The sequence below is a fragment of the Zalophus californianus genome, chromosome 11, assembly GCF_009762305.2.
Source record: "Zalophus californianus isolate mZalCal1 chromosome 11, mZalCal1.pri.v2, whole genome shotgun sequence".
NCBI classification, from domain to species: Eukaryota; Metazoa; Chordata; class Mammalia; order Carnivora; family Otariidae; genus Zalophus; species Zalophus californianus.
Genome location: NC_045605.1, coordinates 17,053,472 through 17,070,440, shown reverse-complemented (window position 1 = coordinate 17,070,440; position 16,969 = coordinate 17,053,472). Strand labels below are relative to the sequence as shown.

The window sequence follows — 16,969 nt, the reverse complement described above, 5'->3', positions numbered from 1 at the left end:
GCAGTCCAAATGCCTCCTCCTAGTTTTCAAGGCTCTCAACTCCAACCTCATCCTACTTATTCAAACCAATTTCTGAATGCAGCCGCTTTGCTCTACAACATTCCTAAAGCAGTGACTCCTGATGGATGCTTCAAGGTTCAGGCCAAATGTCCCTACAGTCTTCCCTGACCACTGCTCAGTATTAATCACTTCCTCCCCTGGCCTTCATAAACACTTTCTTTATGGTTCTCGTAAAGCATTCCTACAGTGCAAGCATTATTAGTGATGATTTGTGCCTCTCTCTAGGTTCTAAACCTCTTGAGGACGGGGCCATGTCTTAGTCCTTTTTCATAATGTCAGAGCCTAGCACAGTGCCTGATATGCACTGGTTTACAGTGTACGTTGGATGCAACGGGGCTATGTGAATACTTTTTATGCCACCAGCTGGGGTGTCAGAGTTCCTGTTTGGGAGGCAACAGACATAGGAAGTGGTACCAGTCTGGAGGTCCTTGAGATGACTGCCCACTCCATTCATTCATTCACTCATTCATTCATTCTTTCATTCACTGTTCATCCTTATATCAGACACTGATGTCAGATGATAATGCTAGTCATCAAGATACAAAAATAAATAAGACACAGTCCCCGCATTTGAGTTTTTTATAGTCCGTGGGGGACAAATGTCAACAGATGCAAAATAGATGTCATCAGTGTGGATTTTAGAAGAGCTATCTAGCCTTAAGTAGCATGTGATGAGTGAGCATACTTGTGGCTGTGGACACTTTTCAAACCTCTTACTGTGCCTTAATTGCTCCTCGAAGCCTAGATTTGGGAATAAAATTAGTTCTCACTTCCTTTGTGCCAGGCACTTTTGCAGAGGGTTTATTTAACATGATTTATGTCATTTGATCTTCACAATAGCCCTGGGAGCTGACATAATTATTAATCATCATCTCTATTTCTTAGAGAAGGAAACTGAGGCTCAAAGATGTTTTTTAGTGTCTACAACAAGGCCTTTTATGGGGTGGGGTCCATTTGCACTAAGGCCCATGACCCTGAACCCTATTGAAACTGTCTGAGGGAAGAGTGCTATCCTAGTGGCTGATGGAAGAACAAACAGGTAGGCAGGAGAGTAAAAGTCTGATGAACTCCCTTCTTGGAGGGTGGGAGGAGGGTTGGGGGAAGTCCACTGGACTTCGGGTGACACCCGGAGGAGGAGAGAGAGGATCCAGATGGGGGGCCATGAGTGACCACGGTAAGGCACCCAGATCATCGTGTTTGCCAATTCTGCTGCCCTCCAACTTTTCTCTCTAGGATTAGCAGGATGCATAAATAAACAGAAGCAAAGACATACGTGCACAAAAGAGAAGGACCTGTGGCCGGTTTTTGGGGTCAGGGATGAAAGGGGGAAACTGGAGACATGGGAGCAACTCAGCAGTGAGCCTCAAGGGGAAATGTGCTCCAAGAGATCAAACAGGCATCCAGTTGACAAAGGCAGGGAAAGCTGGGGAAACCCACAGCCAGTGGGAACAGGAGGGGAGGGAGATCTGGAGCTGGCAGAGCCGGCTGCCAGCTGGGGTGGGGGTGACAATGCAGGAGTCTGTGGGGGTCCCTGCACTGCTCTGGGCCCTGGCTCCTGGCCCCCTCCCTCTGTGTTCCAGCCTCCCTCATCGATAGTGTTTCTGTGTCACCACATCCATTGGGTCAGCTGCTCAGAGGCAGGAACGACTTGACTGAGCGGAGAGCTCGGGGTGAAGGTTGCGCAGGAAGGTCACCGAATCAGTTTCATTGGTCCCTTTGCTAATGTGACCCAGGAGAACACTGCCATTGGCAGCTTTTGACAACTACCAGCCAGTAGCTGTAGTCACACATCCCACAAATATTTACTGGATCCCTACTATGTGCCAGGCTCTGTAGGGGAGGCTAGGGACATAGAAACAAACGAGACTGGGTCCACGGCTACGGTGCCATCTGCCAAGCAGAGGAGACCATGAGCTGCAATGTAGTGTGTTGAGTGCTCTGTCCAAAGTCACAGAAAGCACCCAACCCACTGGGGGTGGGGTGGGGGTGGAGGGGGACCAAGGGCTTCTAGGAAGGGAGATACCTGGACATTTCTCCTTTTTTGCTCATCGGTCAGGGGAAGGACTCAAGGGCCTTTTGCTCTGGGGCCCAGATCTGTCTCTCTGTTTCTACTTCAGATTACTCCAGATCAAAACCCATCACTGGTTCCCTCCACCTGCTTGGTAAGATGGTGTGCTTTCCCACTGCTCTGAAGTTCATTGTTATCACAGAACAACATTAGCCTATGTTACCTTATCAATAATCTCATTTTATTTTGACTAGTCCAGGCCCAGTCAGATTTAGATTGTTTTCAAGCCATGTGTCTTTTTGTGGGGAGAGGGTGGTGCAGGAGCATTTCACTCCCCACACCTTCCCAGTACAAACCCTCTGTACAGCTCAACTCTCCCCATGGGAATCTCACTCTGCTCCACCTGCACCACATAGAGCCCCGGCCCACAGCACGAATTTCTGCCGCATCTTCCTCAAGGGGCTCATTGCCTGCAATACCCACTCCGACCCTCCCTACCTGCTCAGGTCTTGAGCATCTTCAACATCTACTTCATTCTACCAAATCCACAAAAGTTTTCTCATACCCTCATTTCTTTCTTTCTTTTTTTTTTTTTTTCCTGAACAGAGTTAGTCTCCTCCACACTTGATCTTTGGGGAGTGGAGAGCCAAGACATGTGTGGCCTCCATGGGTTCCTGTGTGGGAAGGGGCAGCATTTCCTCTAAGTTACAAAGGGACACTAAATTACCCACAGGTCGATATTTCCAAGACCTCTCCTTGCAGGACAGAGACCCACAGAGAAACCCTTGGAAACACAAAGTCACTCATTCACTGTCTCATCACGGATAATCATTCATGCTGAGCAGAGAGGGAAGCACATGGTATTATTCATTTCACTCCTCAGCTGCCTTCCTAGGGGATAGCATGTATAGGTAAATTTGTTAAGTGTTTTAGCAAGGCTGCAATAGATGACTAGGGTGATCATATGATTTATTGTCCAAACCAGGACATTATGAGACTTAAAGAGGGTTCTAAAAATAACTAATAGGCATTAACTGATCGACAACAGATGTAGCCCGGGACTATCCTGGGCAAACCCCCTACAAAAAATCCTGGGTGCTCAGGGACCCTGGACACTCCACAACCACACATTATCAGTTGGTGACTGCTTTCTATCCAGCGTGATTTAAACTTCATTCATTCACTCACTCATTCATTCATTCAATATAATATCCATATGCCAGGACCTGTGGATAGTCCTGTGAAGAAGGTAAGTCCTGCCCTCATGAAACATATTCTGGTAGAAGAAATGGAAAGTAGACAAATAAATGAATAGAACATATAGTATCGGGGAGTGATGAGACCTGACAAAACCAAAGCAGAGCTCAGGTGATGGGAGAGACGGGTGAGGGGAGGGATGGCCTCTCTGGGGGAGCCTCCTCAGCCCAGCCCTCAGCCCAGCCCCACCCGGCCCTAAGTTCCTTCCAAGGCTTGCTCTCGGTGTGTTCTAGTGATCATCATCTGGACTCTGGACACCAGAAACAAGTTGCTGTCCTCTAGAGCAGGCGGGGGACGCCCCTGAACCCCCTTACCTTTGGCTCTGTGATCTTCCTCCTTGGGGCACTTGCCACCTTCCCACCATTTGCGCTTGAGAATTTCTAGGCGGTTGTTCTCCTGCAGCTGGAGAATGGCCAGGTCAAACTCATCCCGGAAAACCGAACCTGTGGGGTCACAGGAGAGCCCAGACCACAGGGTGTAAGTGTCCTGTTATGCGTCACTCGGCTCCTTTCCCCGGCACACCTCCTGGCCACTCTGCCCACTTCACCTCAGGAGGAGAGGGACAGACGTGGCAGGGGTCCCTACAGGAGCATGGCTCTCCGCCTGGCTGGTTCTGAGGACCCTCCACGGAGAGGAGGGAGTTCTGACTGTATGCAGGGCACTTGGGCCTTTCTACTGGCCTTCTCTCTCCACCGATGCCATGTGCAGCCCCCGGCCAAGAACCCAGTGAGGCTCAAGTGACAGCTTGACCTTTCAGGCACCCGTGGAGCCCCACTTCCCCACCACTTTCTACTGAGGTTAAACAACCTGCCCACGGACACTCGGGAGGCTGGTCACAAGGCTTCCCATCCACCTCCAAGAGGCCAAGGTGGGAAACCTGTGACACAAACCTCTCACTTGGTCAGCGGTCTCTCTTCTACTTGATCTAAATTCATTTCCCAGGCACTTGTAACTCTTGCTACATTACACCTGAACAACGGTTTACCCAGAGCACCCCCAGTGAGAGAAGAGCCACCCCAGAGAGTGACGGAAGCCACCTCTCCACCATCTGTGCGCAGAAGCCAGTCATGGGCAGCTCCAACCTTCCCACCTGCTTGCTGAGTGTCGTCGACAGCCCCCCGTCCCCATCCATCACCCTGTGCACACCGCTCCTCCCTCCCTCCTCAGACAGAAGGCTTCTGTTCAGTGCAGTTCTTTTTTAATTTTTCTAACGGAATATGGTCAAGGTGCTTTGGTTCTGGAATTTAGGCTTAATCACAAAAATAGGCTTAAATGAAACCATGGAAAGCTCAATGCCTCAGCACGGGCTGAGCCCAGAGATCATAAGGAAAAAGCTGCCAAGAGGCTGGAAACCAACTAAGCTGCTCAGTTTTCTTGCTCAAGCTCTGTGAAGGCCTGATGTGGACAGATGCCTCAGGGGAAAAGGCTACAGCGAAGGATTCAGGCAGAAGCTTGGAACAAATAGATTTGTGCTCTCAAACTTTAATATGCACGGGAATGACCTGGGGATCTGGTTGACCTGCACTCTGATTCCATGGGTCTGGGATGGGGCCTGAGATGGTTCATTTCTTTCTTTCTTTTTTAATATTTTATTTACTTATTTGAAAGAATGAGCGCGAGAGAGATAGCACAAGTGGGGTGAGGGGCAGAGGCAGAAGCAGACTCTCTGCTGAGCAGGGAGCCCGATGCAGGGACTGATCCCGGGACCCCAGAGCCGAAGACAGATGCTTAACCGACCGAGTCACCCAGGCGCCCTCTGATTGTGCATTTCTAACAAGCTCCAAGGGGATGGCCTGCCGCTCAGCCATAGACTGCCCTTTGACAGGCCAGGGACTAAATCAGCTTCCAGATCTCTTTGGACTCTGACAGCCCATGACTCCACAGAGGCAACCTTCCCTACCGGAGATACAACTACGCCTGGGTATGCACACCCCCAAGGCTGCGGCATAGAATGTGTCTATGCAAGCAATGTCGGCCAACATCAAGAGCGCCTCATGTATATAGGAACTCAATACACATCTGCAGTGGACAGCTACTTGAACTAACAGATGGTGCTAGGTGGGGAGACTAACGAACATTCCAGCTTTACAGACAACTGTCCAGCCCAGCCAGGCATTTCAAGCAGTTTTCAAGACATTTTCAACCCAACCTCAACAGCACCTCAGGGGCCCCCTGAAAAGATTATTCGGTTTACTCCATGTTTGCCTGCTTTGCCCCTAAACCACTTAACTCATTTCCCATCTCATTCCTTGTTCTGTTTCTCTTAATTTTCTTGGGTCCAAGCACATTACTTATTCTCTGGTTATGTCCTTATCCCCCCCCCCCCCTTAAAAACGACACAGATGCTGTCATCTTTCCTGGACGTAACCTCAGCTGGATGTAAATTCTGTCTCATCAGTGGACCGTGTGACGCTCTTCCCAGCCTGAGCTGAGAACCTGGACAAGCCCACAGCTCACTTTCCCACCTATTCTGTCTTGCTGAACCGGTGGGACCCTCTGGCAACATGGTCTGGAAAGCGAAGCACTCAATCTGGAGACAGGCAGTCTAGGCTCAAACCCAGCTCCTCTACTTACTGTGCGACCTTGGACAAGTAAGTTGTCTCCTCTGAATCTCAGTGCTCTCCTCTAGGGTGAGAAGGACCACATCTACCTCGCAGGTGGGCTGACATATGAAAAATAGCATCATGCCAGACACAGAAGAAATGTATTTCCTTCCCTTTTTCCTTCGTTATTGATAAAAATTTCTAGAGTTGGTCTGCTTTGTGTCCACTCTCTACAGGTTTGTTCCATGAAAACTTTTGAAGCATTTGAGATTTCAATTAAATTTCTTAAATTGCTGGATCCTGATCAAGGTGCATCTTAAAAGTTTATTTTGTGGTTCACTCCACAATCTTGAAACAAAATGGAAGCCAATAAATTTCTCAAAGAGGCCCATAATCTGTATATTAACAAATATCAATGAAATATGGTAAGAAGAGAGTATGTGGGTTGACAAGTGCCCAGAGCGAGGGCTCTGGTTTATAGAACTGCTAGTGTCAGAATTCACTGAGCTCAAGAAGGAACTGTATCATTGCCTATGCTCATTGGCTTGGCTTCCCACCCATTTTTAAGAAGTCATCTGCTTTTATCAGATAACATAGGGGATTAGGGAGAAGATGGGGAGGGTACTCATGTTCCCCACAAGCAGGCTAAGTGGGAGATGCTGTGGTAAGGCACCTGACCGGATTATTAGGTTTACCCCTTAATTACCCCATGAGGCAGGTATTAGAAACCTAATTTTACAGATGGAATAACTGAGACTCAGAGAGCTTAAATGATCTGAGGTCCCACAGCCTGGAACCAGGTGCATTCCCAGGTCTGCCTGACTCCAAACCCATGCTTTTTACACTCCACAGGTAGAGTGAATCCAATAGAGTTCTGAGTTAGGTAAAGATCAAGAGAAGGAGTGTGTTAGATAACAGCAAAGATGTACATGCTTTCCCCACATGGTCTGGTGGCCTTAGTTGCTGTTTCCCCCCTGCTGCCTTGCACAGGATAACCTTGTAGAAGAACAGCGTCGAGTGAGGACAGCCCTATACAGTGTGACTCTCCATGGTGGGTGGGGGAAGTGTGTATGTGCCAAGCACCCAGGGAACATTTTCAGATTCCCTCGCCAATTCAAAAAGCAGTTCATTTTGCTTCCCTTCACCTTCCTTTTGGGGAAGGCCCAAAGTGTGAATATCCTTTAGAAAGCACAGCTGGGAGACCTTTCGGGAAGCCAAACATCCCTACCATCCTGTAACAGCCAGGAAGGTACACAGCCAAATGAATACTGAGTTCTACTCCTTCTTCTCAATGACCTACGCTGATTTGGAGTAGATGGGTCCATCAGACCCACAAATGATCTGAAAACCACTTTATCTCATCATGTCAGTCTCCTTTTGTAATAAGCCTTTCACCAGGGACACTAATAGCAAAATTAGTTAAGTTTGACCACCTCTTCCATCTCCTTCCCACTGCTGGTAGAGAGGTCCACCAACAGAGAAAGGGCCAAAGGGCAGGAAGCAGAAGAGTGAACAAAAGCCCTGAAGAATCCACCAAGGGCATCAAGATGCCCTTGAGTAATTAATCAATTAATAACTAATCAAGTCATCCTTCCATACTTAAGGATTGAGAGTGGGATCACTGATCAGTAGAAGTATGTGGATTTGCTTGTTTTTTGTTTGTTTGTTTGTTTGTTTTAACCTGGAGAATGCCCACCTAAAGTCACTGTTAACTGGTTCTAGAACAGGGTTGTCGAATTCAGTGCTGCATTCAGTGGTCCTAGCTACTCTGACCCTGCCTGGATGGTGCTACCCAAAGAGGCTGTCCCTCTCCAGCATACCGACTGGCATGCCAATCCCATAGCCCTTGGTGTCCAGCAGGCCCCCAATCTGAGTGAGGTTGCAGTTTCGCTGCCGGTAGTACTCATTCATGGTGGATTCCAGAAGGAAGGCGTAGTTGGAATTCAACACCCTAGCGATTCCCTCCTCGGTGCTCTTCACAAACACACTTGGCTGCTTAGAATACATGTAATTCCACATGCGTTGGTAGGTCTGATAGCGGGAATTCTGGGAGAAGAACACAAGGAAGCAGGGTTAGAACAAGAGAAAGGAAATGTTGGCATTAAAAGGGAGGGAATCAAAGTGGACCTGAAAATCCTGGCCCTTTTGTTACTCAATCCCCTCATTATTTTCAATATAACCTTTTCCCTTCTGTCTCTCAATGGCCACTGTATCATGGCAGGAGGGGGCAGCCATGCCTCTGATACCTTTCACAGAAAGGCAAGGAAAGAACAGGGTCCTAAGGCACTGTAAACTCTGCCTAGTGGTTTGATAATCGGTTTTGGCCCATCTACCCTAGAGAAGTCTTCCACTGCCAACCTCCAGGTTCTGATAGAATGAAGAGTGGAAATTCTGGTTGTGTCCTTCGCTGTCCTTTAAGTTGGAGGCAGTGAACTCAGGGTCATCGGGATTTCTGAGAGACACCATCTGAAGGAGGAGCGCCAGCTATTTTTTGTCGACCCTAAACCAACTTATCAATCCCAGAGCCAGCACTGGCCTCTATTTTTACAAATAAGAAGAAGTCTGAGAGCATTTGGCGGGGGTGGGGGGGGGAGGTGTGTGTGTCTAGCCACACCTGTGTCTGCATGATGCCTTCAGTGGTTGTGGTGCCAACAGGCACTGAGGCTTGTATGGAAAACAGAAAACTGAAGGCTCTGGACTTGTTTCATGTGAAAATGGATGTCTTGGGTAGTAGGTTGGTTAGATACCTATTAACTCCAGGGTACTCTGCAGAGCAGGGGATAAATAAGCCCCAAGTGAACCTCCAAGTTAGATGTTCAAAAGAGATAATGGGATGAAGATTGATGTTTTCATCTTTAGAGGACAAACATCTCAACTTTACTCTGCCCAATTCCCCATGTTGGTGAGCAGCCCAATGGGTTTACTTGGAAGAAGGTCATGCTGGAGCCTCCGTGAATTGTGCCATACTCAATGGCGGTCTGGTCAGCCAGGTCATCCACTGACTCAATGGGCACATCCATGCGCTGCACAGTCAGGAAGGCTGCCAAGTTGGCTGTGTAGGATGAGATGATGATCAGCGTGAATGCCCACCTATGTAGGAAAAGACCAGGAAATCATCATTGCCCGGGTATCCCCAGGAGTTTCGGCCCCCATCCCCAGTCCTGCAGCGACATAGGAGAGACCAGGTGTCCCTCTTAGGAAGGAGCTCCCAGCTCCATGGGGGAAGACAGAGGAGGCAGGGCATATGATGTCAACAGAAATGAACAGAGTTTGTGAGGCTTGCTTAAAAGAAGACCATTATTTTTTTTTCTCATTTCTTAAAAGAGGTGATTATTGGGTTGCTATTCAAAAGAGGTATGTCCATGCACATGAGACCATCTCAGAGACCGTGAGGAATGAGCTAGTGAATGAGTTAAGGGTGACAGCTCTGAGGGCTCTGTTTAGAGCCGGGGCTGGGTGGTTGCCCCTGTCTTCTCATGATGCAGCCAACCACCAGATGTGCATCGCCATGTACTGAGCACCTGCCATGAACCACACACACCATCTCATGGACTCCCGACAACTAAGGGAGGTAAAATTCTTATCCTGATTTTGCTGATGAGGCAACGGAGGCTCAGAGAAGCAAAGGAACTTGCCAAGTAACACACAGAGAAATCCATATTTTAAGGACAGTTTTACCAACAAGAAACTCTTTAAGATTAACTGGTGACAAGCACCTTTGAACTGCTGAGAAGTTGGAATGGGAAACTACTCTTGTGGGCACCTGGGTGGCTCAGTCCGTTAAGCGTCTGCCTTCGGCTCAGGTCATGATCTCAGGGTCCTGGGATCCAGTCCTGCATTGAGCTCCCTGCTCAGCGGGGAGCCTGCTTCTCCCTCTGCCCCTCCCCCCTGCTCATGCGTGCATTCTCTCGCTCTCTCTCTCCCTCAAATAAATAAATAAAATCTAAAAAAAGAGAAAAAAAAGAAACTACTCTTGCGATGGGCGAGCTATTTCAAAATAGAAGAGTATTTTATTGGGTAGTGCAAACTCTTTTAAAATGAGAATAGTTTTGCAACTCAGGCAGCATCCATACTTAAAGCCATTACAACTAGTTTGTTCACTTCAGTAGGTTAAATAAGCCTTCTACCATCTGGTCAGCAGTGTGGATCTGCATCCCAGTCCATTTGTTTATAGGGGTTCAAAGACATATCCAAGCATAATTGAGGTTGGATAATCACAAATTCTGAATCAGTGGTGTGTGAATTAATGAGGCTTTCCTCATTATGAAGACATTGTCAACTAAAGCATCGCATTTGCCACAAGATTCAGAGGCCGGCAGCTTCCAGGGGATTTTTTAAAGCAGGAAGTCCCATTGTTTCCTTTACCACTGTGTCCAAGGACTTCCGTGGGCTGCCTCCAAGGTGGGAAGTGACAGGGCCATCTACCAACTCAACGGGTACCTCCATATGCCAGACCACCAGGGAGGTGACCTGGTTTTACTTCTGGCCTTGTTGCACTCCACCTGTGAGACCTTGGGGGAAAAGCCACATACCTCCTCCGAGCTCGTCTGCTCAGGGATCATAATGTCTGCTCTGCCTGACTTCAGAGAATTGTGAGATCAAATGAGACAGTATGTCACTGGTGACTAATACTCTGTAAAGGACCAGATGAATGTGAGATATAGAGAATTGGAGAGATAGACCCTCCCACTGAATATGGGATGAAAAGCATCTGGCCACCTTCCCAATTTGGGACCTGTAAGTGCCAGGTGTCCTTCCATCCTTAAGACCTGCGTTTTCCTGCTCCTGCTTCAGCTCATACACTCTGCTGGAAGTTCTTTCTCATGACCATCCCCCAGTAGGGGCTGGGGAGGCAAGGTGAGCCATCTCCACACTGAGGCCAGGATTCTAAAGCGGCTTAGCTACCCTGGCTAGCACTGTGGGTTCATGAGCCCTGGGTGTGGACTTGACCTCAGAGTTGGCTGGGGAGGTTCCCTCAGCCCCATGGCTACGCTCCGGCCTCTGTCCCACCCTGGGTGGCCATGTGGCACTTTATACCACTGGTCACAAAGGAATGGGTCAGACAGCCAAGTAGCTCAGGGCAAGAGTATTGTCTCTGCTGAGAAAGCAGATCACACCCTCTCTCCTGAGGGGTCAGTGGAGCCCTGCTCCAGTCTGAAAGGCTGCCATTCTTGTTGGCAACGTGGCACTTTCCGTCTCTTGCTCTGAGAGAGGACTCTAAGGCAGGCCGCCATGGCCCTCTCTTTAGATCTCCCACTCCTTCAGGGAGCTGACCAAACGGAGGCCTTGATTTGATAACGGAGAACTCCAAGAGGCAGAGGGTCTGCCTAACAACTCAACGGCCCCCCTCCCACACACTTAAGGGAGCCCCCCCCCCAGGACAGCTACTTAAAGTACTGCCGAGCCAGTGGGCCAGGGAGGAGCAGCCTGCAGGACAGGTGGCCCTCCCAGGCTCTCAGGCAGACATTCCTGTGGAGGAGGGAATTCCTGGGGGTTGGGGAGCTGACAGGTGGATGAAGCAGACAATGGGGCCCTCCCTGCAACGCATAGAAACACCACCCTCTGGAAGGAAAACCCCCAGGTAGAAAGAGATCAGTCTGTGGCCGACTTCTGCTCGTCTGTACGGCTTCTGTCCAGATCTCCAGGATTTTGAGGGAACTCTGTGATTTTCCCTGCCAAGACTGTCCCTTTTTCTGAGGAACATTAAAACCCAGTTCTTCCCACTGATCTACGTGGTAATCCCTGGGCACTATCTGGTAATGGGTGAGCACCTCGCCCAGAAGTCTGAAATCCTACTGTATTTATCATTTATCAGAGAAAACAAAAACCCCAGCTGGGCAGGGGTCACTGTCCCAGCTGCGTTTTTACCTTCCCATCAGTCCCAGCCCAGTGTCCCTCTGGTAACTGTCCGGACACTGGTGCCCAAGGTGGAAACACCACTTCTCCTGTCTCCTTTGGCTTACACAGGCTGAGGAGGAGGGGAGAGAACGAAGGCTGTAAGTCCCATAGGCTGTGACAGCCAAACCCACAGTGGGTTTTTAAGCGAGGCTGGGGAACTGGGATTCTGCAAGCTTGCCTCTGTCTGCTAGAGCCATACAACACACATATATGTGTGTGGGTTTCATTTCGCCCCATAATGGTCTAACAGCACTGATTAGTCCACATATTTATGTAGCACTTTCAAGTTTTCAGACTGCTTTCTCACACATCGAATCGTTCAACCGTATTCTTTTTGCCCTGGGTGAGCCGAGAGGAGAGGGGAGCTGCAGGCCGAGGCTGGCTGACTGCCCATGTGGACAGCTCCCGAGCGCCTGTCGAACTCTGAGCCGCAAGAGTCTGCCTTTGCCCACACCTGCTGAGGTGGACAGGTCCAGCAAGGCCCCAGAGCCAGGCCCAGAGGGACGAAGTTCAAGAAAGCTGGCAGAGGGGATCAGATGTGACTATAGCCGGGTTTCCATTCTTCCAGCAGGCACTTCCTACGGAACACTCCGATTTGCATAAATCTGCATATGCCTTGGCAGACCCAGCCGCTCAACCTCAGGTCATTTTCAGGTCAGGAAATTATAATGGCTTCGTTGTGTGGCCTACAAGGCTGTTTTCTGCATCCCCTTCCTGCCCTGGCTCCCTCCCCTCTGTCTCCAGACCTCCGAGGAAGAGGAAAAGATGGTACAAAGTGTGCCCAAGACAGTGCTCCCAAGACAGTGCTCCCAAGCCTTCTGGAGCTGGCGGAATGCAGCCCAGTTCCCTGCTAGTCTGTTTGGAAGGCAGAATTCTCTGTAAGCTTCCTGCCTACCCACAGCCAGAGCAGGGCTTACCCTAGGACCCCCTTGGGGTCCCCACCCCCACTGGCCCCGGCCCCTCCTCTGCCCCGGATCTTACCAGACGCCACTGACACAGCGGGTGGATAAGGCTCGGGGGGCGATGGTGGAGCCCTGCTGCATGAAGCCCCCAACGGGAAACCAGAGGCTGTTGCCGAGGGAGTACTGGTTCACCAGGAGGTTGCACCGGCCCTGGGCGCATGGGTGGGGGCTGTACCACTCGTAGGGGGTCAACCTGTGGGAGAAAAAGAGCACAGACCAGTGCCAGGGAGGGTGGGTGTGGCGGAACATGCTGGGGAGAGTGGGAGGGGCTCTCCTTTCTGGCCTCACCTCTGTACTTCAGTCCCTGGCCGGTGGCTTTGGCTGGACCGGGATCTTCCCAACCAAAAACCGAGGGGCTTGGACTACGTCGGCTGTGTTTGTACTGCTTTTCTTCAATTAAAAAATTTTTTAATTTTTTTAAAATAAACCATGATGTGGAACTCCAAACACAACAAACCGATAAAAGTGCAGGTCCCTGACTAGAAGCTGGGCGTGGCAGAAGGGGATGGCTGGGAAGTGGCGTGTTCTGCCACCGCCAGCCCCCTAAACTGGTCACGGATGGACCTGAGGGCCCCACAGAGCCAGTGTGAAAACCCTCAGCCTAGAACAGTGGTTCTCAGATGTAAGCCTACATCAGAATCACCAAGAAGGTTTGTTAAAACATAGACGGTTGGGCTCAATGCCTGAAGATTCCGATTCAGGGAGTCTGGGTGCCAACTAAGAATCTGTAGGCTCCTGGGTCACGATGACGCCCCCGGTCCACACTGAGCAACCCTGACCTAGACAGTCCCTCGGGCTGTGGGTCTCAGCCCTGTTCTGTGTCAGACTCACCTGGGAGCTTTCACAGAAACACCGATGACGAGATGCCACTCCCAGAGGTTCTGTTTTCATCTGTCCAGCTGGGGCCTGCGCAACCGTGCTCTCTTAAGGCTCCGCGGGTGAGTGTGATGGGCACCCAGGATCGAGAAGGGCTGCTCTAAGCTCTCTGCCCCTCCCTCCCACCGCCCTCTCTGATGTCCAGAAGGCCCTTTCTTCCTGCCCACCAGACACACGCCTTCCGTCCTCGGATCCGCGGCCCCGGCCCGGCTCCCACGCAAAACCTCCTGGCTCCGCTGAGAGGGATGCATATGGGTGTGTGCCGAGCAGGGCAGGCACCGTATGCTCACAGGGTCCCCGGGTGCTGTTCTCATCACCGGACTTCCCGTCCCTCCCCTCGGCCTAGCCTGCTTGTTGTTCTGCCGTGGCTCACCCATGTGGCCACCGCCCCTCTGGTTCCTGAATAGGATGCCAGTGTGTCTTCATTGGCCCGTGTCCTGAGATGTGCTCCTTCTCCCCGTGGCCTACAGAGCTGGCTTGTCCTCGGTGGTTTCCAAGCCCACAGGCTATTGGAAGTGGGCTTCAGAGATACACATTCCCCACCCCTAGAGGTGCTGAGAGATCAGACCTGGGAATTCACATTTTTAAAGACTCCCCGTGTGACTCTGACATCAGCCGGCTTGGGAATGGCTGCCTTAGATTAGTGGTTTCCAAACAGTTTTCCCCCTCCAAAATCTCACCCAGAAGTACAATACATCAAGAGATAAAAGTGGAGCTGGTCTGAATGAAGAGGAGTTGAGGCCTCAGAGCCCAGCCTCTTCGCCACCCCTCCAAAGTCTCTGTCTGGCACCTCCCAGGAGCCTTCATGCCCCACGGAACCCTGTTTGAAAACTAGTACCTACCTAAGGTAGGTAAATTAGCCTAGGTTCATGCATTATTTATATATATATATATAATATAATGTAGATATAGATATATACGGAGGTATTTTTTTTGAATAATCTTTTTGTTAATGCTGGATCCTGGGGGCAGTTTGTGTGTGCATGTGTGTGTGTGCGTGCGCGCGCGTGTGTGTATGTGTGTGTGTGTGTGTGTGCAGGGTAGGGAAGGGGGGCTGTTTAAGCCCCCGGGGCTGGTTGAAAAGCCTCAGGCTGTGGCAGGCATGGTAAAGCAGGCTCGTGAGTCTGTGTATCTACTAACGAAGACCTCCGACCACTTCCAGGGCCCCCAAGGTCCCCTGAGAGCTTGGCTAGCTGCACACGGGGGCCCAATCAAAGGGTGCAAGAGTGCATTCCAGAGCCCGGAGCCAGGGCTCAGCACACAGCTTCCGGAGTGCAGCAGGAGAGAGCGTGGTGGAGTGGAGAGGGGACGCGTCATCCAGCGTGCCAGCCTCCTGCCATGTCTCGCCCGTTGTCACTGACAACAGATACTTGACCGTGGCAATACCTCCAGGCCCGAGGGGGGGAGGTGGCACCCGAGAGACACACATAGCAGCCTTTTGAAGACTATCAGCTTGTAAGCCAGGCCTTCTTCTGTTTGGCTGGATCTCATGGGCTCAGGCTGACTTTCCTGAACTTGGCTTTGATCTCCACTGGAAGAGGCATAGACCGGGTGAGACAATGCTCCCTGGGTAGGCTGGGGGCTGCCCTGGGGGTTGGGCACCCCGGGGTGCCCTGGGGTTCCGTGTTCTAACTCGAGGGAGCACATGCTCTCCTGGAGCCGCTGAGCAGACATGCTCGGGGAGGGGGAAGACCTCGTCCCGCAGAGGGTGGGACATACACCGGAATCATCTGGTCCTGTCCCTGTGGCCCCGAAGCAAAGGAGGCCACTACAGAGACGGCTGGGACAGAGTCTCCGCCAGCACTCTTGAAGCTCATCGTGAAGCTCATTCTTGAAGCTGAGCACTGAGCAGAGAGCGGGAATTCTGAATGAGTGAGCCCTGGGCCACTGGGCTTGTTCAGCTTCTGGGCAGTAAGCTGGCTCTCCCGCAGCCCAGGCCGATCCAATGGCCCAGCCTCGGAGAGCAACAACCCTCTCTGTCCACCTTCATGGGAGGCCTCAGCCATGGGATGCCCTCAGGTTCTTCTGTAGGCCCAGGGACAGCTTCTGTTTCCAGGGGAAGCGGGGGGCCTAATTATCCCCAACCCCTGAGCTGGACCCGTTGTCGCAACTCAACACTACTTGCAAATGCCTCTCTCCATCGCGCCCTCCCGTCTTGTGCCATCCTTCACGGCTCTCATTCAACAAGGCAGCTGTATTTTCACCGGCAGATCCGGGCTGGGGAAGGTCCAGGCCCTCTCCAGAGGAAACCTTCTCCCTCGCCCACGCCCTGAGGCCTCCGGTCCCCCCCACTCCGGTTCTTGTCATTCAGCACTCCGTGGCAGATCCTGGCAAGGTCTGATGCCAGGGCAGCCAAACGCATAATGCTTAATCAGAGTAATCTTCCTGTCACCTTCCCCCTCACCCACCGCCTTCTATCTCCCAAGGCCCCCACACAGACAGAGGGCCTAGAGACGAGGCGGGGAGAGGCAAGGGTACAGAAGCAAATTCAGACAAGCTGGCTTGTCTGCCCTCTGCAAGGCAAGGAAGGTGTGCATAGGTGGGGGCATGGGTAGTGCCAGGTGGACTGCAGGGCAGAGAGCAGGTCAGGTCCCGAGTCCCTCTCCCACCCCTCCAGTGTGGCCCCAAGGTCTTCTGACCCCGCCCCTCCCACGTGCCACCCCTCCCATGCAGTTCTCAGAGGTGGGCGCGAGGTGGCAGTGCGAGGACAGGGAAGGGGAGAGGAGCTTACCGAGCCACTAAGAAGAGGACGCAGCTGACAGCCAGATAGGCTAGAAGCATGAAGAGCCAGACTCCCGGGGAAAATGGGTCCAGGAAGGAGAAATAGCCAGGTTTGCGTCCCTGGAAATGAAGACAAAACCAGATTCACTGTACCCGGTCGGTCAGGATGGCCCCTGGGCAGGGTGGGGCCGACCAGAGTAGGTGTGGGGGGTGCAGGTCTGGCCCCAGACGGCCCTGCCCCCTGGGGTTCTGGGTGACTGGTTTAAATGGCACTGGGGCCCAAGGTGTAGAGGGGCTGCTCCGACACCTAGCCAGCCCTGATCTCGGCAGACCAAACAAAGGGACAGCTGGGGCCACGTCACTTCCTAGGTCGAGGGAGGCTTTGTGCTGGGCAAGGGGAACAGGTCTCAGCGTCCCTCGTGTACTGCCCTGTGTCCCCCACCGCCCCCCACCTCCCGGGGACGGCATGGTGGGCTCAGAGGCGCCTTAGAGTCGCCGGTGTCCGCGGCGCTGGAGCTCGACAGCACCCCTCTTTGACACTCCTGTCTTTCTCATGAGGATGCTAATGTAACAGGCACCTTCGTTTTTTGTTTGCAGTGTGATCTGATGCACAGTGAGATTTCTCACGTTAACCTCAAAACAGT

General features: G+C 51.5%; 1 protein-coding gene across 3 annotated transcripts in view; it reads right to left on the bottom strand.

The window, feature by feature from the left end:
* Positions 1-16,969, bottom strand: part of GRIK4 (glutamate ionotropic receptor kainate type subunit 4) — a 420,015-nt gene that overhangs the window by 14,206 nt on the left and 388,840 nt on the right. For 2 of the 3 annotated variants that reach the window (XM_027581034.2, XM_027581033.2), the window contains 5 exons: positions 16,336-16,445; positions 12,748-12,921; positions 8,793-8,958; positions 7,689-7,914; positions 3,640-3,768 (listed from right to left, as the gene is read on the bottom strand). In XM_027581034.2, coding sequence (XP_027436835.1) covers positions 3,640-3,768; positions 7,689-7,914; positions 8,793-8,958; positions 12,748-12,921; positions 16,336-16,445 — 805 coding nt within the window. Of the gene's footprint in view, positions 1-3,639; positions 3,769-5,645; positions 7,915-8,792; positions 8,959-12,747; positions 12,922-16,335; positions 16,446-16,969 lie in introns of those variants that run through there. The other variant, XM_035723069.1, reaches the window with a different exon arrangement.